This window comes from Oncorhynchus kisutch, linkage group LG18, assembly GCF_002021735.2.
Source record: "Oncorhynchus kisutch isolate 150728-3 linkage group LG18, Okis_V2, whole genome shotgun sequence".
NCBI classification, from domain to species: domain Eukaryota; kingdom Metazoa; phylum Chordata; class Actinopteri; order Salmoniformes; family Salmonidae; genus Oncorhynchus; species Oncorhynchus kisutch.
In genome coordinates, this window is record NC_034191.2 from 19,674,993 (window position 1) to 19,698,467 (window position 23,475).

Consider the following 23,475-nt stretch of genomic DNA (forward strand, 5'->3'; position numbering starts at 1 on the left):
TATTGAGGCATCCAACACAAGCGTTAGACTTAATAACATGTCTGAATGGATATCTTTATTATGCTTTTATTTATTTCCTCACCGTGACAGAACAGAGTGCCACAGGGAGACTAAAGTCAGTACGGTCAACATTATCAACAGGAGATTCTCTTTAAAAATACAATTATTAGAGATATACAACAACGTCGGAACAAGATTATTTTACAAGCAGTATGACATGATAAAATGACAAACAGCAACAAAGAGATTAACAGAGTAGTAGAGAATGTATACTGTAGAATTCAGAGGCTGCTGGTGGGAGGAGCTATAGGATAAAGGGTTCAATGTAATGGCATAAATGGAACGGTATCAAACAAAGAAATGGAAACCACGATACGACTCCGTTCCATTCATCCCTTGAACCTGTCCTCCTATAGCTCCTCCCACTAGACCCCTCTGCTAGATATGGCTCTAGTTTGAGATCTTACTATTTTATACATGTGTGAAAACGTGGATAGAGTTTAGTCAAATTACATATAAGAACCAGTAAAAAGTATATAAATTCTTCTTCATGGGATCGACCCCATAAAACGGACTTATTACAAACCAACATACCTAGAGAATTGTATTGATCACAATTGTGGTGGGAACAATCATTTGTGGAGGGAATCACAAATATTAGCCTCTAAACGTTAGTGGCTCTCGATTACTCAAAGGAATCGATCTAGTTGGAATTCATCTATAGTTGGGAACAGAAATCACTGGGACTCCAGTTAACGGTCACAGATATTCTCTTACAGAGAGATTTCTTTCGATCGAACACAATTTAAAAAAAGCTGATCTTGAGCCTTGATTGTGCTGTAGCAAAAGTGTTTCCCAAGAACACTGCACATCCCTGATGACTGTACTTTACATTTAGCAGACACTCTCACCCAGAGCAACTTACAGGAGCAATTAGGGTTATGTGCTTTGTTCACCTAGTCAAATCAGGGATTCGAACCAGCAACTTCCCGGTTACTGGCCCAACGCCCTTAACCACTAGGCTGCCTGCAGCTTCTGTGACCTCGCTATGTCCCTCTGAGACATTAGCATGTTCTGTGTGATATTAACTCCTCTCTGTGAAACATGCACACCCCTGTATCTCTGTGATGTCCACAATATGTATTTATGATGTCAACACCTCTCTGTGACATAAACATGTCTCCCAAAGATGTCATCACGTTTCTGACATAACATTACAAGCACATCTGTGAAAGATTTCTCAGTGACATCAAAACATCATCCTGTCTGTGTGACCTCACCACCATCCTATACATGAAGTAAACATCATCCTGTCTGTGTGACCTCACCACCATCCTATACATGAAGTAAACATCAAGAAACAATCAAACACTTTGCTACAAATAGAAATATTATACAGTAGGTGATCAAAACTGGAATGGGACTACATACGTTACTCCATCGTCATGTTCAGTTTTACCTTAAGGCAAGCGTTAGTCTAACCTAGCATAAAATTTGCCAAATATATACCAGTTTAAAGACATTATGCAACTCAAGCCGTAACAAAGCAAATCATCCCTAAAAATAAAAAAAAATAAAAAAAGTTACGCACATCTGCTCTCTAAACCACAATTAGTGCATTTAAGTGCAGTTGAGAACCTTACGGGGCTCTGGAAACAAAACAGAGCGGGAGAGTGACAGAGGAACTAGTAAATAGTGTTGAATGCTTAGTATTCATGGGTGAGTGTTGAGAGAAAAATGCAGCTATGCTACAGAGTAGTGTGTGTAAGAACAGTCGTGAGAGTTTTGAAGGTTCTAGAAGGCTTGGTCCATCCCGCTCTCTTAAGGCCTAAGAGGAAACACAAGCAGCTTCTAATTTTACCCACAATCCCACAGTGAGAGATTAAACAGCGTAAAACATCAGTGCATGGGAACTTTAGCGCTACGTTGACTTTAATTCAGTACCATTTCAATACCTATGTGCCTGTAAAGAGAGCAAAAGCCAAATAAAAACCTCTTGTTCAAAAGCTTACACCGTTTTTCATTATACGCAAATTCATCTTAACTAATCGCAAAGGCAACAGAGTATGGGGTCTTGGTTATCAGGACTAGAAGTGTAAATTGATGGAAGATGTTTTAGGTGTCGGAGATGAAGTTGGACAAGGTCTGTGGGAGAACAGCTGTGGCTACAGCTCGGCCAGGGTTGCCATGGTGACGGCACATACAGCCATGCCCTCTAATGACTCTTCCATCTCCTCCTCCTGAGACAAACGAGTGAGTTTAAGGCCAACTAGTGAAGAGAAAGAAAGAGAGGGAAAGAACAACTTGCGAGGAAAGAGAGAAACTGACCTCATGATCAGTGAGGGATATAGAGCGATAAGCACACTGCATCTCATACTGTACACACTATGCATATGGGTATACAAAAGCTGTGTTGTCATGGTTAGCATTTGCAATATTTAAAATGTAGAAAGTTGAAGTAAGCAGCCAATAGGAGAGACCTGTGTGTGTCTGTTGGGCAGGGCTTTGTGGATTATCGGGTCTAGCAGTCCAATGGTACAGTGCAAAAGGAATTAGAGCTGACCCACTACGTCAAAGAAACCAGACAGAGGTGGAACATACGTAAACACAAACACTGCTCCCTTCCATTCACACATTAGAACAGAACATTGTGCTTGGCACTCCGCTGAACGGGTACACACTGGAAGTTAGACCTGAGACACATTTGAGACTCAAATTCTCACGTACAAAACTGACACCATATCAAGCAAAGGGTTACCAACACTAGTACCCACCCACTTACACAACACAACACACGCATTCGTATCTTCATTCAAACGACCAGTGGGAGATGAGTGAACAGAAGCAGCCGGACAGAAAAGGAGACAGAAAGATGAGGAGACAGAGGAGGTCCCAATGACAGAGACACCTGTCAGTAGAGTAGAGGACAGAGTTTGAGGGCCGATGGGGTTAATCAACGTGGGGAGAAGCCTGTTGCTATGCTGCAGCCAACGACTTGCGTCATGTCCCATATCTGTGGAAAGAAAGATCCAATCAGGGATTTGGAAAGTCAGATGAATATGTAAAGATGAGTCATTCGCATAGAAAGTAGACACGCATTGATGCACATCACAATGATAAAATGTAAACAACCAACACCTCAACATTTTTGGAGGCAGGTTATTGACATGTCAGTGCTAAATAATAAGCAAAATAGTGTAGAGGCGATTGCTAACTAACTGCAAACTATTTTATCTGACAAGGTAATAATCTTGGCTAACCTTGGGGCGAAACAATTCACTTACTTACTGTTAAATTAGTCACTGTAAATCTCTTTGCTAGCAAAGGCGATGCTGTCTCCAAAACTGCAAGGTCTCCAGTAATGTTAACTTTGACGTTCTAGAACGTTCCCGCTTTCCAAGCATATTAAAAAACATTTAGTAGTATTGAGTCTAAAACCCACTCATCAGGGACTGTATCTGACCACTAGTTACTGATCAAGGCTGATAGTATGTCTGACCTTGACGACACGGTCGCTGCCACAGGTCACCATCAGGCCTCTGGAAGGGTCCATGTCCATAAAGGCTATGTTGTGCTTCCCCTCATGGAACGTTGCTAATGCAGTACGACTGGAAGATGAGACAAAGTGGTACGTGAGGAAATGAGGGGGTGGGATGAAGAAGACAAATGTAAATCTGACTCACATTTTTATTATACTCCATTACAGTATTATTATAGTGACATTCCATTTAAGTCATTTAGCAGACAGTCGCTCTGGATAAGAGCGACTAAGATTGTTTTGAGATGTTTTATCACAATTATGTTCTATTACTCATTGATCATACTCACTCCTCGTCCTTGACGGTGTCGTAGCAGGTGTCACACACGCGCACCTGGAACTCAAAGCCCATCACAGGGTATGTAGTGCTCTTGGAACTACACTTCCCACACACCGCTTTGCCACACTTCCTGCAGTGGTGCTAAAACAGGAAACACGAGGGTTCGCCAAGGGTCAAATAATAAAGACAGATCACTCCTAGTTCCTGTATTTCTATGTGCCTATATCTATATTTCTACCACTGCTATTACAATAGAGTCACAAGGATATTTGTATTACAGTAAGGCTACACCAGGGGCTGCCTGCCCTCTCACCTGCCGAAGCCCAATGGTCTTAGAGTCCCACATCAGCATTAGCCAAGGGTCAAAGAAAATTAACTGATCACTCCCTAGTTCCTATATTTCTACCATTACTATTATACAGTTACAAGGTCATTCTTACAACAGTAATGGCTATGCCAGAGCCTTGTATTATATTCTCAATACAAGGCTCTGGACTATACCAGAGGCTGCCTGCCCTCTCACCTGCCTAAGCCCAATGGTCTTTGAGTCCCACATCTGTTTGACGTTCCAGAAAAAAGGCTGCTCACACTTCTGACATGAGTCACTGTCCAACCACTGAGGAGCCTGTAGAGAGTCAAGCAGGAAGATAAAGTTACAGAGTAGAGGGGGAGTGATGTTACTTTGTGGCAATGTTCAACTTTCAACACCAAAGGGCAGTAGAGAGTTGACGTCGCTCCTTAACAAGGAGATTGTGAGTTCAGCAGCATCTAAGGCAGGGGTGGGAAAACTACAACATGTGCCGAAAAGGTTACCCACCTCTGCTTTTTAAGGAAAAGGTGAAGTGAGGCATTGAGATGTATTCCTGGCTCCTGATTTGCAGTGCATTCTGAAAGTTCAGACCCCTTTACTTTTTCCTGCATTGTTACGTTACAGCCTTATTCTAAAATGTAATTGACGACCCAAAGCACAGCCTTGACAACGCAGGACAAGTCTCTGAATGTCCTTGAGTGGCCCCAGCCAGAGCCCGGACTTGAATCCAATCGAACATCTCCGGAGAGACCTGAAAATAGCTGTGCAGTGACATTGTTCATCCAACCTGACAGAGTTTGAGAGGATCTGCAGAGACGAATGGGATAAACTCCCCAAATACAGGTGTGCCAAGCTTGTAGCGCCATACCAAATTAGACTCAAGGCTGTCGTCACCAAAGGTGCTTCAACAAAGTACTGAGTAAAGAGCCTGAATACTTACGTAAAAGTGATATGAGTTTCTAAAAACCTGTTTTTCCCTTTGTCATTATGGAGTATTGTGTTTAAATTGATAAGTGGAAAAAAACTTCAATCAATTTTAGAATAAGGCTGTAACTTTACAAAATGTTGAAAAAGTCAAGGGGGTCTGAATACTTCCGAATGCACTGTACCTACCTCTTCTCTGGGACTGTCCATGTTCCACACTGTGACGCCGCCATCTGCAGAACAGGACACCAGCTGTCTGGTCAGCTGCAGGTATCGCACCGCCTGCACTCGTTCACTGGGGGGTGGGGGGTGTAGAAAATAGAGTGATCTTCCAAAGAATTCCAGATGTAAATTGGTCTGATAGTTACGACATCTGAGGAGCTCACAGATGGTAAAACATCAAAATAAAACATTAGGAAGTGAACAGCTCCCTGCGACAACTGGTACTGACCTACAGAGCCCTGCTGCTGATAAGCATATGCACTGACTGACACACACACATACACACTCCCTCCCTCTTACTGGTGTCCCTGGAGCAGTAGTGTTCGTCCCTTGCGGCCCCCGATATCCCACATGATGACACTGTGGTCAGACGCTCCTGAGAACAAAAGCCTCTGAACAGGATCCCACCACAGAGCTCCAATACTACCTGGGGGGGGTGAGAAGGAGAGAGAGACCAGGAAGTTATGACAACAGACGGGTGGTTGGTAGTGTGACCGATTGGTATGGTAACTGCTTGGCATCCAACCGCAAGACACTACAGAGGGTAGTGCGTACAGCCCAGTACATCACTGAGCTTCCTGCCATCCAGGCCCTCTACACCAGGTGGTGTCTGATGAAAACCCTAAAAATGTTCTAAAATGCCAACCACCCAAGTCATAAGACTGAGCTCTCTGCTATCGCACAGAAAAGCTGTACCGATGCACCAAGTCAGGAACCAACAGGACCCTTAACAGTTTCTAACCCAACGGCATAAGATTGCTAAAAAGTTAACCAATTGCTCCTATCCGCATGGACCCTTTTTGCACTTTTTTTGGTGCAAAAATGGATATTCAACAAGGGACTATGCATTCTATGGAAGATTATGAATGATGTGGAAGGTGCATCATTTTGGGTTCCCGCGTGGAGCATCGGTCTAAAGCACTCCATCTCAATGAAAGAGGCATCACTAGTCCCTGGTTCGAATCCAGGCTGTGTCACATCCGGCCATGATTGGTGGTCCCATAGGGCGATGCACAATTGGCCCAGCATCGTCCGGGTTTGGCAGGGGTAGGCCGTCATTGTAAATAAGAATTTACAACTTATGTTAACTGACTTGCCTAGTTAAATAAATGTTAAATAAATAAATTTTTACCACATCTGCCACTAGAAATGTGTTCAACATCCACTAAGTAGCTAGCAAGTTTAGTACAGTAGCTAGTTGCCTTGGTGACCAAACAAACATAGTTGTATGTTTCGCTAACCAAACCATCAGCCCTACTGCTAGTATGAAAATCAAATTCAACAACACCAATAAATGTTCAATTCGACTTTTGCTTTCTAAAGCAGCTCAAACATAGAAAATGTGCATTATAGAGAAATAATGCACGCTACAAAGAATGCCCTTCAAGCCAATCAGAAATGAGTATTCAACAATGCCATGGTATAATGTTTATTATAAACCAAGTAGTTTGGCTCCTGGATGCTGAAAGCAGTGGTATATCAGACTGTATACCATGGGTATGACAAAACATATTTTTTTACTGTTCTAATTACTTTGGTAATAATAATAATAATAATAGCAGCAATAAGGCACCTCTGGGGATTGTTGGCCAATACACTACCACAGCTAAGGGCTGTATCCAGGCACTCAGTGTTGTGCATAAGAACAACCCTTAGCCGTGGTATATTGACCATATATGTCACGCCCTGGTCAAAGTATTTTGTGTTTATCTTTATGTATTTGGTCAGGCCAGGGTGTGGCATGGAGTTTTTGTATTGTGGTGTGTTTTGTCTTGGGGTTTTTGTGTGTATATATTTGGGATTGTAGCTAGTGGGGTTATCTAGCAAGGTCTATGGCTGCCTGGAGTGATTCTCAATCAGAGGCAGGTGCTTATCGTTGTCTCTGATTGGGAACCATATTTAGGCAGCCATATTCTTTGAGTTTGTCGTGGGTGATTGTCCTTAGTGTCTTACGTGTACTCTCTGTTAGTTTGCACTAGATAGGCTGTTTTCATTACGTTTATTGTTTTGTAGTGTTTAGTCGTGTTTACGTTTTGTTTAAATAAATATGGATCGCAATCGACACGCTGCAGTTTGGTCCAACTCTCCTTCATCACAACTAGAAAGCCGTAACAGAATCACCCACCACCAACGGACCAAGCGGCGTGTCAACAGGCAGGAGCAGCCGAAAAAGGAGATGCTCAAGAAGGATTTCTGGACATGGGAGGAAATCCTCGACGGGAGAGGACCCTGGGCTAAACCAGGGGAGTGTAGCCGCCCAAGGGAGCAGCAGGAACAGAGGCAACAGAGGCAGCAGCAGCAGGAGCAGCAGCTGCAGTGGGAGAGGCTGCACCACCTGGATAAATGGACATGGGAGGAGGAACTGGACGGTAAAGGACCCTGGGCTCAGCCTGGAGAATATCGCCGTCCCAAAGAAGAACTAGAGGCGGCGAAAGCTGAGAGGCGCAGATATGAGGAAGCAGCACGGCAACGCGGATGGAAGCCTGAGAGTCAGCCCCAAAAATTTCTTGGGGGGGGGGCTCACAGGGAGTATGGCTATGCCAGGTAGGAGACCTGCGCAAACTCCCTGTGCTTACCGGGGGGCTAGAGAGATCGGGCAGGCACCGTGTTATGCTGTGGAGCGCACTGTGTCTCCAGTGCGGGTGCACAGCCCGGTTCGGTATATTCCAGCTCCGCGTATCAGCCGGGCTAGATTGAGCGTCGAGCCAAATGCCATGAAGCCAGCTCTACGCATCTGGTCCCCAGTGCGTCTCCTTGGGCCGGCTTACATGGCACCAGCCTTGCGCTCGGTGTCTCCGGTTCGCCTGCATAGCCCAGTGCGGGCTATTCCACCTCGCCGCACTGGCAGGGCAACCGGGAGCATTCAACCAGGTAAGGTTGGGCAGGCTCGGTGCTCAAGAGCTCCAGTGTGCCTGCACGGCCCGGTCTATCCGTCACCACCTCCACGCACCAGTCCTCCGGTAGCAGCTCCCCGCACCAGGCTTCCTGTGCGTGTCCTCGATCCAGTACCACCAGTTCCAGCACTACGCACCAGGCCTTCAGTGCGCCTCGCCTGTTCAGCGCAACCAGAGCCTCTCTCCTCTCCTGCGCTGCCGGAGTCTCCCGCCTGTTCAGCGCAGACAGAGCTGCCAGCCTGCAGGGAGCAGCTGGAGATGCCAGCCTGCATGGAGAAGCCAGCCTGCATGGAGCAGCCAGAGCTGTCAGCCTGCATGGAGCAGCCAGAGCTGTCAGCCTGCATGGAGCAGCCAGAGCTGTCAGCCTGCATGGAGCAGCCAGAGCTGTCAGCCTGCATGGAGCAGCCAGAGCTGTCAGCCTGCATGGAGCAGCCAGAGCTGTCAGTCTGCATGGAGCAGCCAGAGCTGTCAGTCTGCATGGAGCAGCCAGAGATGTCAGTCTGCATGGAGCAGCCAGAGCTGTCAGTCTGCATGGAGCAGCCAGAGCTGTCAGTCTGCATGGAGCAGCCAGAGCTGTCAGTCTGCATGGAGCAGCCAGAGCTGTCAGCCTGCATGGAGCAGCCAGAGCTGTCAGTCTGCATGGAGCAGCCAGAGCTGTCAGTCTGCATGGAGCAGCCAGAGCTGTCAGTCTGCATGGAGCAGCCAGAGATGTCAGTCTGCATGGAGCAGCCAGAGATGTCAGTCTGCATGGAGCAGCCAGAGATGTCAGTCTGCATGGAGCAGCCAGAGATGTCAGTCTGCATGGAGCAGCCAGAGATGTCAGTCTGCATGAAGCAGACAGAGCTGTCAGTCTGCATAGAGCAGCCAGATATTCCAGTCTGCAAGGAGCTGCCAGTCTACATGGAGCAGCCAGAGCTGTCAGTCTACATGGAGCAGCCAGAGCTGTCAGTCTACATGGAGCAGCCAGAGCTGTCAGTCTACATGGAGCAGCCAGAGCCGTCAGTCTGCACGGAGCAGCCAGAGCCGTCAGTCTGCACGGAGCTGTCAGTCTGCACGGAGCTGTCAGTCTGCACGGAGCTGTCAGTCTGCACGGAGCTGTCAGTCTGCAAGGAGCTGTCAGTCTGCAAGGGGCTGCCAGTCTGCAAGGGGCTGCCAGTCAGCACGGAGCCGCCAGAGCTGTCAGCCTATATGGAGCAGCCAGTGCCGCCAGTCTGCCCAGCGCCGCCAGTGCCCCCAGTCTGCCCAGCGCCGCCAGATCTGCCAGTCGACCAGACTCTTCCAGATCTGCCAGTCGACCAGACTCTTCCAGATCTGCCAGTCGACCAGACTCTTCCAGATCTGCCAGTCGACCAGACTCTTCCAGATCTGCCAGTCGACCAGACTCTTCCAGATCTGCCAGTCGACCAGACTCTTCCAGATCTGCCAGTCGACCAGACTCTTCCAGATCTGCCAGTCGACCAGACTCTTCCAGATCTGCCAGTCGACCAGACTCTTCCAGATCTGCCAGACTCTTTCAGATCTGCCAGTCGACCAGACTCTTCCAGATCTGCCAGACTCTTTCAGATCTGCCAGACTCTTTCAGATCTGCCAGTCGACCAGACTCTTCCAGATCTGCCAGACTCTTTCAGATCTGCCAGTCGACCAGACTCTTCCAGATCTGCCAGTCGGCCAGGATCTGGTAGATCTACCTACCTGCCTGAGCTGTCTCTCACTCCCGAGCTGTCTCTCACTCCCGAGCTGTCTCTCACTCCCGAGCTGTCTCTCACTCCCGAGCTGTCTCTCACTCCCGAGCTGTCTCTCACTCCCGAGCTGTCTCTCACTCCCGAGCTGTCTCTCACTCCCGAGCTGTCTCTCACTCCCGAGCTTCCCCTCAGTCCCGAGCTTCCCCTCAGTCCAGTGGGTTTCTGGGTGAGGACTACTAGGCCATGGTCGGCGGCGAGGGTGGTCTATCCAGGGACGCGAGGAGAGGGGACTAAGACATTTACTGAGTGGGTTCATCGTCCCGCGCCAGAGCCGCCACCATTGGACAGACGCCCACCCGGACCCTCCCTATTGTTTTGAGGTGCGTTCGGGAGTCCGCACCTTAGGGGGGGGACGCCCTGGTCAAAGTATTTTGTGTTTATCTTTATGTATTTGGTCAGGCCAGGGTGTGGCATGGAGTTTTTGTATTGTGGTGTGTTTTGTCTTGGGGTTTTTGTGTGTATATATTTGGGATTGTAGCTAGTGGGGTTATCTAGCAAGGTCTATGGCTGCCTGGAGTGATTCTCAGAGGCAGGTGCTTATCGTTGTCTCTGATTGGGAACCATATTTAGGCAGCCATATTCTTTGAGTTTGTCGTGGGTGATTGTCCTTAGTGTCTTACGTGTACTCTGTTAGTTTGCACTAGATAGGCTGTTTTCATTACGTTTATTGTTTTGTAGTGTTTAGTCGTGTTTACGTTTTGTTTAAATAAATATGGATCGCAATCGACACGCTGCAGTTTGGTCCGACTCTCCTTCATCACAACTAGAAAGCCGTAACAATATATAACAGCCCTTCGTACCCCTTTGCTTAATTATCCATCCTGTTGCCTAGTTACTTTATCCTTACCTATATGTACATATCTACATCAATTACCTCGTACCCCTGCATATCGAATCAGTACAGGTACCCAGTCACATACAGTGCATTCAGAAAGTACTCAGACCCTGTGACTTGTACCACATTGTTACATTACAGCTTTATTCTAAAATGGATTAAATAGTTTCCCCCCCTCAATCTACACACAATACGCCATAATGACAACGCAAAAACATGTTTACTTTTTTTTGTTGCAAAAAAAAATGAAATATGACATTTACATAAGTATGCAGACCCTTGACTCAGTACTTTGTTGAAGCACCTTTGGCAGTGATTACAGCGTTGAGTCTTCTTGGGTATGACTCCACATGCAAGACACACCTGTATTTGGAGAGTTTCTCCCATTCCTCTCTGCAGATCCTCTCAAGCTCTGTCAGGTTGGATGGGGCGCGCCATTGCACAGCTATTTTCAGGTCTCTCCAGAGATGTTCGATCAGGCTCACCTTTGCCCCAGTCTGAGGTCCTGAAGGTTTTCATCAAGAATCTCTGTACTTTGCTCCCTTCATCTTTCCCTTGATCCTGTCTCAGAGTCCCTTCCGCTGAAAAACACCATGCTTCACCGTAGGAATGGTGACAAGTTTCCTGTCATGTGCCTTTTCCTGAAGAGTGGCTTCCATCTGGCCACTCTACCATAAAGGTGGAGTGCAGCAAAGACGTTTGTCCTTCTGGAAGGTTCTCCCATTGCCACAGAGGAACTATGGAGCGCTGTCAGAGTGATCATCGGATTCTTGGTTAGCTCTCTGACCAAGGACCTTCTCACCCGATTGCTCAGTTTGGCCGGGCGGTCAGCTCTCGTTTGGAACCACAAAGACTCTTCCTTCTTCCATTTAAGAGTGATGGAGGCCACAGTGTTCTTGGGGTCCTTCAATAGTATACATTTTTTGGTATCCTTCCCCAGATCTGTGCCTCGACACAATCCTGTCTTGGAGCTCTACAGACAATTCCTTCGACCTCATGGCTTAGTTTTTACTCTGACATGCACTGTCAACTGTGAGACGGTGTGCCTTTACAAATCATGTCCAAACAATTCAATTTACCACAGGTGGACTCCAATCAAGTTGTAGAAACATCAAGGATGATAAATGGAAACAGGATGCACCTGAGCTCCATTTCGAGTTTCATAAGGTTTTTTTTTTTTTTATACGTTTGCAAAACATTCCTAAAAACCTGTTTTCACTTTGTCATTATGGGGTATTGTCAGGGAAAATGTTATTTAATCCATTTTAGAATAAGGCTGTAACAAAATGTGGAAAACTGAAAACTTTCTGAATTAGCATTTCAGTCTACACCGGTTGTTTACGAAGCATGACAAATAAAATTTGATTGACTTTAGAAGGTTGGGGTGAGTCAAAGGGAAATGAGAGCCAGTTTCATCATCGCACTTGATGGTTTTTGCGACTGCACTGGAAAAAAACTAAGTTCTTGAAATGTTCCATATTGACTGACCTTCAAGTCTTAAAAGGAATGTACTGTTGTTTCTCTTTGCTTATTTGAGCTGTTCTTGCCATTATATGGACTTAGTCTTTTACCAAATAGGGCCCTCTTCCGTGAAGCATGGAGAAGGAGGTGTGATGGTGCTTTGCTGGTGACACGGTCTGTAATTTAGAATTCAAGGCACACTAAACCAGCATCGCTACCACAGCATTCTGCAGCGGTACACCATCCCATCTGGTTTGCGCTTAGTGGGACCAACATTTGTTTTTCAACAAGACAATGACCCACACCTCCAGGCTGTGTGTAAGGGCTATTTGACCAAGAAGGAGAGTGATGGAGTGCTGCATGGAGTGCTGCAAATGACCTGGCCTCCACAATCACCCAACCTCAACCCAATTGAGATGGTTTGGGTGAGTTGGACCACAGAATGAAAGAAAAGCAGCCAACAACTTCTCAGCAAATGTTGGAAAAGCATTCCAGGCGAGGCTGGTTGAGAGAATGCCAAGAGTATGTAAAAAATTTCAAGGCAAAGGGTGCCTACGTTGAAGAATCTCAAATCTATTTTGATTTGTTTAACACTTTTTTGATTACTACATGTTACTTCATAGTTTTGATGTGATTATTCTACAATGTAGAAAATAGTAAAAATAAAGAAAAACCCTTGAATGAGCAGGTGTGTCCAAACCTGACTGGTACACACACACATTGTAAAAAAACAATGTGCAATCACACAATATATACACTGCTCAAAACACAAAAATAACACATCCTAGATCTGAATGAATGAAATATTCTTATTAATTACTTTTTTCTTTACATAGTTGAATGTTCTGACAACAAAATCACACAAAAATGATCAATGGAAATCAAATGTATCAACCCATGGAGGTGTGGATTTGGAGTCACACTCAAAATTAAAGTGGAAAACCACACTACAGGCTGATCCAACTCCGATGTAATGTCCTTAAAACAAGTCAAAATGAGGCTCAGTAGTGTGTGTGGCCTCCACGTGCCTGTATGACCTCCCTACAACGCCTGGGCATGCTTCTGAGGATGTGGCGGATGGTCTCCTGAGGGATCTCCTCCCAGACCTGGACTAAAGCATCCGCCAACTCCTGGACAGTCTGTGGTGCAACTTTGCGTTGATGGATGGAGCGAGACATGATGTCCCAGATGTGCTATGAAGCGATTTTCTGGATTTTTTTTTTCTAATTTTGTTTGTCATAGTTGTAGTGTACCCATGATGAAAATTACAGGCCTCATCTTTTTAAGTGGGAGAACTTGCACAATTGGTGGCTGACTAAATACTTTTTTGGCCCACTGTACATACAAGTACAAAACTGTTACCCCACTGCATGACAATACAGTATAGCGCCATACAATCTGCCAGCAACATTTCCTCTTTTTAAATGATTGCCAGTTAGAGATGGCATCCGAGCAATTTATAGCATCCGTTTCCATATTGTCCATAGGCTGTCCGTGTGTCCCTGTGTGTGTCACAGGAGGCTGCTGAGTGGCAAACGGCTCATAATAATGTCTGGAATGGAGCAAATGGCATCAAACGCCTGAAAAGCATGTATTTTATACCATTCCACTCATTATAACAAGCCCATCCTCCCCAATTAAGGTGCCACAAACCTCCTGTGGTGTGTGCATTACCTTCGTGGCCCTTCAGTGTGGTGATGGTGGAGTAGGTCTGTCTCTCCAGTTTCAGCAGGGTGATCTGTCCTGAGTAGTCCCCTACAAAGGCATGCTGGGTGTCGTTGTCATACCTAGACAAAGAGTCAAGGAAGATACACAGGAAGAGCACATAGGACAGATAGGAAGTTACCTTTGACCATAGAAGTCATTCTTAGGAATATGAACATTAACAATAAACTGACCCCTGTCTAGCTCTCACGCAAACAGAGAAGGATACTGTAGACAGGAGGCCCAGGAGCCGAAGTAGTGGCGCCCCAGCATACTGCCGCTCTGGGTGCACATCCAGCTCACGCTCTTGTCGTGTCCGGTGCTCACCACCCACTCGCTCTCCAGAGAAAACACCATGTCTGACACACGGTTCTGATGGGCTGGACACACACAGCCACAATGGGTCAAATACACACAAATGTTGAATTCATTCTCCACTCAACTTTCTCTTTCTGCAAAAGGTTTTAGCGAGTAGAAAGACTATAGATCACTTAATGGAGATATTCTGTTCTGGGCCCCTTTTCACTGCTGGATGAGAACTGCTACAAACTTCCAGAGACATGTTTTTTGGCATTTAATGCTTAAAAAAAAAAAAAAAAAGTTTCCCTAAGCAGGGATTTTCCAGTGATGAGAGAAGGGTCCAGACTACATGGCTAGGCTGTTAGTCACAGAGACCATATATTCTCTGAGCCTGGGGGAAGGTGACTGTAATAACAGATTAATAGTCAGACAATATGAGGTGGTGGTGGATCATCATCATCATCAAGTTGGGATTGCTTGAACAATAATTACTTATCCTCTTTCACTGTGGGTCTGGGTCTGTGAGTGTGTGCATGCATGTGTTCTAAGCAGCAATGACGTCGGTCTCTATTTCCTGTTCGGACATTTCCCCTGAGGCATGCTGGGTAGGGACCAGATGATTTCTCATGGGACTGGGCAGTGCTTCAGAACACAGCTCAGTAGACACACATACAAACACTAATGTACACTAAAGAGCCATTATCACTGATATATACGGTTACACAAGACTCCATTACTGAACACTAGAGATCATATCATGTCTATGTCACCAAAGTTTCTTCGTTTTCATTGACTTTGTAAAGACAGAAAACCCCCACTAAGATCTCACCAGGATAGGTCTTCACATGGTTCATCTTGTTGAAATCTTCAGACAGAAGGAATTCCTGTTAGCACCACCAAACAATAGTAAAAATCAGTTACCCGTCCCACTCTTATTCCATGTAACTTCATACTTGTAGCTTGTTTCTCATTCAAAGCAGGGAAACATTAGAAACAGGGTCAGTGTGAACCAGATTGGAATGTTATGGGTCCACTCAAAACACAGAGACTGGGGTTTACACATGAGGTCATCTTAAAGGCTTCATCTCACTCACCACAATGGCTCCGTTGTCCTGCCCAATGAAGATACGCCTGCTGTCGTGATGGTATGACATACAGGAGCATGGCGCTAGTACAGAGATGAAAAATATGTCTTGAAAAAACAATTGTGTATGGCCAATGTTTTGATTCGATAGTATACGCTTCAGCTACAGAGGCTTGCGAAAGTATTCACCCCCTTGGCATTTTTCCTATTTTGTTGCCATACAACCTGGAAATGAAATATATTTTTTGTGGGGCCTGTATAATTTGATTTACACAACATCCCTACCACTTTGAAGATGCAAAATATGTTTTATTGTGAAACAAACAAGAAATAAGACAAAACAACTTAAAACTTGAGCATGCATAACTATTCACCCCCCCCCAAAAAATAAAAAAAATAAAAGTCAATACTTTGTAGAGCCACCTTTTGCAGCAATTACAGCTGTAAGTCTCTTGGGGTATGTCTCTATAAGCTTGGCACATCTAGCCACTGGGATTTTTGCCCATTCTTAAAGACAAAACTGCTCCACCTCCTTCAAGTTGGGTAGGTTCTGCTGGTGTACAGCCATCTTTAAGTCATACCACAGATTCTCAATTGGATTGAGGTCTGGGCTTTGACTCGGCCATTCCATGACATTTAAATGTTTCCCCTTAAACCACTCAATTGTTGCTTTAGCAGTATGCTTAGGGTCATTGTCTTGCTGGAAGGTGAACCTCCGTCCCAGTCTCAAATCTCTGGAAGACCGAAACAGGTTTCTCTGAAGAATTTCGCGTATTTAGCGCCATCCATCATTCCGTCAATTCTGACCAGTTTCCCAGTCCCTGCCGATGAAAAACATCCCCACAGCATGATGCTGCCACCACCATGCTTCACTATGGGGATGGTATTCTCGGGGTGATGAGAGGTGTTGGGTTTGCACCAGACATAGAGTTTTCCTTGATGGCCAAAAAGCTCAATTTTAGTCTCATCTGACCAGAGTACCTTCTTCCACAAGTTTGGGTAGTCTCCCACATGCCTTTTGGCAAACACCAAATGTGTTTGCTCCTTTTTTCCCTTTAAACAATGGCTTTTTTCTGGCCACTCTTCCGTAAAGCCCAGCTCTGTGGAGTGTATGGCTTAAAGTGGTCCTATGGACAGATAACCCAATCTCCACTGTGGAGCTTTTCAGACCCTTCAGGGTTATCTTTTCTGTCTTCGTTGCCTCTCCGATTAATGCCGTCCTTGCCTGGTCTGTGAGTTTGGTGGGCGGCCCTCTCTTGGCAGGTTTGTTGTGGTGCCATATTCTTTCCATTTTTTAATAATGGATTTAATGGTGCTCTGTGGGATGTTCAAAGTTTCTGATATTTTTTTTATAACCCAACTCTGATCTGTACTTCTCCACAATTTTGTTCCTGACCGGTTTGGAGAGCTCCTTGGTCTTCATGGTGCCCCTTGGTGTTGGAGACTCTGGGGCCTTTCAGAACAGGTGTATATATATATACACTGAGATCATGTGACACTTAGATTACACACAGGTGGACTTTCTTTAACTAAACTTATTTAGGGGCTTCATAGCAAAGGGGGTGAATACATATGCACACAACACTTTTTTTTTTTTTTTTTTTTTGAAACAAGTAATTTTTTCCCCAATTCACTCCAACAATTTGGACTATTTTGTGTATGTTCATTACATGAAATCCAAATAAAAATCTATTCAAATTACAGATTGTAATGCAACAAAAATAGGAAAAAGGGCAATGGGGATGAATACTTTTGCAGGGCACTGTATTTTTTAGCATCTAACGTTAGTGGATGTTTCAGCTGAGGCCTACTTCTAATCGCTTGTGGTACTTACAGGAGACCGTGTGGTAGATGCTGGGCCAGTACTGTCCACTGTCTCTCTTCAGCCATACCCGGATAGTTCTGGACATAGGACACAGGAAATGTCATATTCAAACTTCAAGTGCCCCTCTTGGCACTGCTCCTGAAGGTGCAGCATGATAGTCTCAAATGTGAATAGGGATTACAGTACTAGAACTTGGGCTACTTGGGAGAAAAATGTCTGTAAGACTGTCAGCTCCTCTATTGCAATATAATACCGTTTTAGAACACCATGAAATTCTCAAGCCACAAGATCATTGTGAGACAAAAGGAGAGTACAGTGCCATTACGACAGTCCAGTCACAAGATATATATATGAAAAAAAAGAACTTCTCATACTACTGGATTCTCCCTTCCTCAAAAATGTTCCTTTTCTAGTCAACCATGAGAAGCTTATCCTACTGGGGACAAGGAAGGGTATCGCTCCAGAGATTTAAATTCTCTCTCTATTCTCTCTTTGCTCAGGATATTGCTCCTCAATGTACAATTGACCAAGCATGACCGACACATTAATTTGCTCTGATCTACGCCTGCCTGGTGCCCTAAAGTTGACCAGAAGCAGATGGCCTCCCGTTTTAGAGAAGTGCCCATGATACTCTCTTCCTCACCGTTTATGAATACTTTTTGGAGTTGGGTGTTAATGGCCTACATCTCTTTTGTGTCTAAATTGTGTGGTTAGGAGGTGTACAAAATGACTGAAAACAAAATAAAAATTAAACTGCAATTAGGATTGCAGTAACACTTGTCAATTGATTCACATAAGATAATGTCTCAAATAATGGTGACCATTGGGTATTAGGTAGTGTTTTTATGCTAGTTTGCTGTACCTGCACCAAAACTTTAGTATTTTTCCTTCATAGCTTGCTCTCCATCTTTTTAAATAGGCAGCCAATTTGTTTTCAGGACTTTTATTCCCATAGCTGATCAAAACTCATTCTCTCATGGCTCTCTCGTCCCTCTACAGCAGACATACGGTGAGCAATATGTTTGGAACATCGAATCGAAATACATATAGAATCGTAATACGTACCGTAACCCATGTATCGTGATTAGAGGTTGACCGATTAGGATTTTTCAACGCCGATACCGATTATTGGGGGACCAAAAAAAGCCGATACTTATATATTTTTTTAATAATGACAATTTCAACAACACTGAATGAACACTTATTTTAAATTAATATAATACATAAATAAAATCAATTTAGCCTCAAATAAATAATGAAACATGTTCAATTTGGTTTAAATAATGCAAAAACAAAGTGTTGGATAAGAAAGTAAGTGTAATATGTGCCATGTAAGAAAGCTAACGTTTCAGTTCCTTGCTCAGAACATGAGAACATATGAAAGCTGGTGGTTCCTTTTAACATGAGTCTTCAATATTCCCAGGTAAGAAGTTTTAGGTTGTAGTTATTATAGAAATTATAGGACTATTTCTCTCTATACCATTTGTATTTCATTAAAGACTTAGTTATAACATAATAACACACAGAAATATGAGCCTTAGGTCATTAATATGGTCGAATCCGGAAACTACCATCTCGAAAACAAGACGTTTATTCTTTCAGTGAAATACGGAACTGTTCCGTATTTTATCTAACGGTGGCATCCATAAGTTTAAATATTCCTGTTACATTGCACAACCTTCAATGTTATGTCAAAATTACGTAAAATTCTGGCAAATTAGGCTGCCCAAACTGTTGCATATACACTGACTCTGCATGCAATGAACGCAAGAGAAGTGACAATTTCACCTGGTTAATATCGCCTGCTAACCTGGATTTCTTTTAGCTAAATATGCAGGTTTAAAAATATACACTTCTGTGTATTGATTTTAAGAAAAGGCATTGATGTATATGGTTAGGTACACATTGGAGCACCTACAGTCCTTTTTCACGAATACGCACTGCATCGATTATATGCAACGCAGGACACGCTAGATAAACTAGTAATATCATCAACCATGTGTAGTTAACTAGTGATTATGATTGATTGTTTTTTATAAGATAAGTTTAATGCTAGCTAGCAACTTACGTTGGACTAGTTAACTGTAAGGTTGCAAGATTGAATCCCCGAGCTGACAAGGTAAAAATCTGTCGTTCTTCCCCTGAACAAGGCAGTTAACCCACCATTCCTAGGCCGTCATTGAAAATAAGAATGTGTTCTTAACTGACTTGCCTAGTTAAAAAGATTAAATAAAAAGGTGTAAAAAATAAATAATAAAAATAAAATAAAAATGTAACGGCCAAATCGGTGTCCAAAAATACAGATTTCCGATTGTTATGAAAACTTGAAATCGGCCCTAATTAATCGGCCATTACGATTAATCGGTCGACCTCTAATCATGATAATATTGTATCATGAGGTCCCTGGCAAATCCCAGTCCTAGTATGTAGCGAAGGTAACAGGTAGCCAAATATATACCAACTAGCACACAAATCAACAATATCCTGATGTCAGTGCCAGGATTGTGCAGCTAGCTAGCTAGCGTTACACACATTGTTATGCCCTGAGGATATGCATTCCAAACCTACTAACTTGCCAAATCAATAAAATAAATATTTGCTATTGCTAACACCTACAAAAGCAGTAAACTGTTTAAGTAGTTGCCTCTATGAGCGAAGTTGATTCGTCCCACAATGAGCCATTGTTTAGTGTACATATAAATCATTGGTTTACAGGTTATTTAGGCAGAGGACAGTTAGCTGTTTGGTTAGTTTGATGATAACCTTGTCACGAAACGTGGCGATGTCTTAAAATTATGTAGACAACGTCACGCACATTTACAAATCCTAAATGTCCCTAGTCTGTAACGATTGTAGAATACAATTCTATTTAAACTTACTCTGTTGACTGTCTGTGGTGTTGGTCCCTCAGTTGCTATTTTGAGACAAAATATTTTTAAACAGACTTCAAAACGCGGGTCTATGTGTTTGGTAATCAAGATGTATTTTGCTCATGACTGAAGGCACACACACAAGACGGAAGTATACGCATGCGAACCATGCATACTAACCCAAGTCTTGCACATAGAATTAGGAATTAGAATACCAAAAATGGACATGAACCTTCATATGATGGTCCAAAGGTCAGCCATATTGCTCAGGGAGTTGGTCATGGTTTGACAGTGCTGTGATAACTTTCAGTGTTTTACACTAACTTAAGAATTGATCTGCACTATATGTGTGTTAGCTAGCTAACCAGTCAATTTTAGAGGAATGATTGTATTCAAACAATGCAGTTAATCCACAGTCATACAATGGTTCAAATCAGATGATGATAGAAAAGTTGGACTGATATTGTATCCATCATATAATATCACTAAAAGCTTTCCAAGAAAAATACATCTAAGACATTTATGGTCTGTTTACATTTATTTGAGAGGCCATTTATACAGAAAATGTATATAAAATACAATACCGGTCAAAAGTTTCAGAACATCTACTCATTTAAGGGTTTTTCTTTATTTTTTACTATTATTCTACATTGTAGAATATTATTATATTGTAGAATAATATTATTCTATATTGTAGAATAATATTGAAGACATCAAAACTATGAAATAACACATATGGAATCATGTAGTAACCAAAAAGAACAATTCAAAATATATTTTATATTTGAGATTCTTCAAATAGCCACCCTTTTCCTTGACAGCTTTGCACACTCTCGGCATTCTCTCAACAAGCTTCATGAATTAATTTCAATTAACAGGTGTGCCTTGTTAAAAGTTCATTTGTGGAATTTCTTTCCTTCTTAATGTGTTTGAGCCAGTCAGTTGTGTTGTGACAAGGTAGAGACGGCATACAGAAAGAAGATAGCCCTATTTGGTCAAATACCAAGTCCATATTATCGCAAGAACAGCTCAAATAAGCAAAGAGAAACCACAGTCTATCATTACTCTAAGACATGAAGGTCAGTTAATCCGGAACACTTCAAAAACTTTGAGAGTTTCTTCAAGTGCAGTCGCAAAAACCATCAAGAGCTATGATGAAACTGGCTCTCATGAGAACCGCCACAGGAAAGGAAGAACCAGGGTTACCTCTGCTGCAGAGGACAAGTTACCAGCCTCAAAAATTGCAGCCCAAATAAATGCTTCATAGTTCAAGTAACAGACATCTCAACATCAACTGTTCAGAGGAGACTGCGAGAATCAGGCCTTCGTGGACAAATTGCTGCAAAGAAATCACTATAAAAAAGGACACCAATAAGAAGAAGAGACTTGCTTGGGCCAAGAAACACAAGCAATGGGCATTAGACCGGTGGAAATTTGTCCTTTGGTCTGGAGTCCAAATTTGAGATTTTTGGTTCCAACCGCCCTGTCTTTATGAGACGCATAGTAGGTGAAAGGATGATCTCCGCATGTGTATTTACCACATTTGAGGGTTTATGACAAAGCTAACACAGAACAATGAGCCAGATATTTCACTGGATGTATAAATGTGAAGCATCCTGTTGGCGTTTCCACACACTACCAAATATGGTGATGAGAGGAAGCCCAGTGACTGGCAGTGGGAGAAGATAGAACAAGATGGATTTTCCCCGACATCCAATGAATCATTTCATCTCCAAACAGTGGACTGCGTTTTGTAGACTTTCGCCAAAGTTTCTAAAAAATTGCGTTAGGGAACGCATACTCTGTTAAGTGCGCGTTCCCTAACGGAAATATGAAAATAAAGGCTAAAACGCGCCAATAGGATCTCACTAGCTCCTGCTTGGCCCTGCCTAACTCCTTGCTTGTTCTGTCCACTATGATTAATTTGCTCCCATTGGAAAGACAAGCTCTGGGTTAGTTATAAAAATCTTTGTAGCTAGCCCCTCTAGTTTAATAGGATATCTATTGTCTTGCAGGTGTCTACATGGTTTTGCGCACGTACCAGGTGATATACATTTAAACTTCAATACCGGTGTTCTAAAAAGTCGACTAAATATTTTCCTGTAGATATTTTGTCTAAAGTTTGGAAAATTTGAAGGATCAACATCAGACAATAGGCTGAGTAAGTTATATTTGAACTGTATTCAACATTCCGGCTTGTAGAGGAGGACCATTTCAAGAATCAAACACTGTCATGATGTTCCAGACGGTGAATTTAGAATAACACAGTCTGGTCCCCATGGCAAATTGTTATTGACTGTACGTTTGTTTGTGTGTAACTCTGTGTTGTTTTTGTCGCACTGCTTTGCTTTATCTTGGTTGTAATTGAGAACTTGTTCTCAACTGGCCTACCTGGTTAAATTAAATAAAGGTGGAAAAAAATAACAGTAAGCAGGCTAGCTAGCTAACGTTACCGTTATCTGGCTAAGAGCTAGATAATGGTCTGGAAAACAGCTAATGGGGCGTCAGACAACCTACCTGTCCTCGCTAACCGTGATCACTCCGTCCTCTTTCGGTATCAAAACCGCAGCATTGACCGCGTCCGAGTGTCCTTCGATTTTATTTAGAAGAACTGGTCTTGAGCTTTGAGGCCTCGAATGAATCTCTGCCGCCATGGCTATGTTGTCTTTTTCTCCCAACTCGACAATCAGATGACGGCTAAGGAAGTTCAGTAGGATTACCATAATGTCTAGACTAGCAGCGCACTACTTTGTTTCTTCTTCGAACTATAATATTATGGCGGCCCGTAAACAAACGTTAACGGTGCACAGCGCTTCCTACTGCATTGGGGCGTGTAGTCAATCACAGTTTACAGACTAAATGAATATAAAGAAAATTAACATTGAGAGAAACTAAAACCTCCTATCTAATCCTGTACTACTAAGACAAAAAATAGCCCTTCTATCAAAACCTCCCCATCCCTGTCCAACCTCAATAACCCAACACATCAATCTTTCCCTCTCTTCCACATCTTTTTTTTATTGTACCTTTATTTAACTAGGCAAGTCAGATAAGTCAGATTCTTATTTACAATGACAGCCTACCCCGGCCAAACCCTTACCCAGACGACACTGGGCCAATTGTGCACCACCCTATGGGTCTCTCAATCACAGCCGGTTGTGATACAGCCTGGAAGCAAGTGCTTGATAGGAAGCCCAATAGCCATCATAACTGTTACATCCACAGAAAGCATGAGCTCCTGAGTTGGGAAAATCTTGTGCAATACACCGACGCATGTCTTATATTCAAGATCCTAAATGGCCCGGCTCCCCATCCACTCAGTATTTTTGTTAAACAGAAAACCCAAACAGATTCAATGACCAGTTCAATGTACAATGTCCTACATGCAACAAAGCAAACACCACCTCTTCCTTCCTAAATTGAATCTTGGTCCACCAACCTTTCTTTGGAGGGCTCTGTCCCATCTATCATAATGGCTTTAATCTT

General features: G+C 43.5%; 1 protein-coding gene across 1 annotated transcript; it reads right to left on the bottom strand.

Annotated features, from left to right (window-relative positions):
- Positions 1–33: 33 nt before the first annotated feature.
- LOC109882811 (WD repeat and FYVE domain-containing protein 1) lies at positions 34–22,727 on the bottom strand. The gene is made up of 12 exons (XM_020474896.2): positions 22,507–22,727; positions 17,129–17,196; positions 15,305–15,378; positions 15,040–15,094; positions 14,140–14,290; positions 13,881–13,993; positions 5,575–5,701; positions 5,242–5,347; positions 4,342–4,443; positions 3,829–3,959; positions 3,500–3,608; positions 34–3,013 (listed from the first exon to the last, which is right to left on the bottom strand). The coding sequence occupies exons 1-12, from the start codon at positions 22,710–22,712 to the stop codon at positions 2,954–2,956; spliced, it is 1,302 nt and encodes a 433-aa protein (XP_020330485.2). The 5' UTR covers positions 22,713–22,727; the 3' UTR covers positions 34–2,953.
- Between the last annotated feature and the right edge of the window lie 748 nt (positions 22,728–23,475).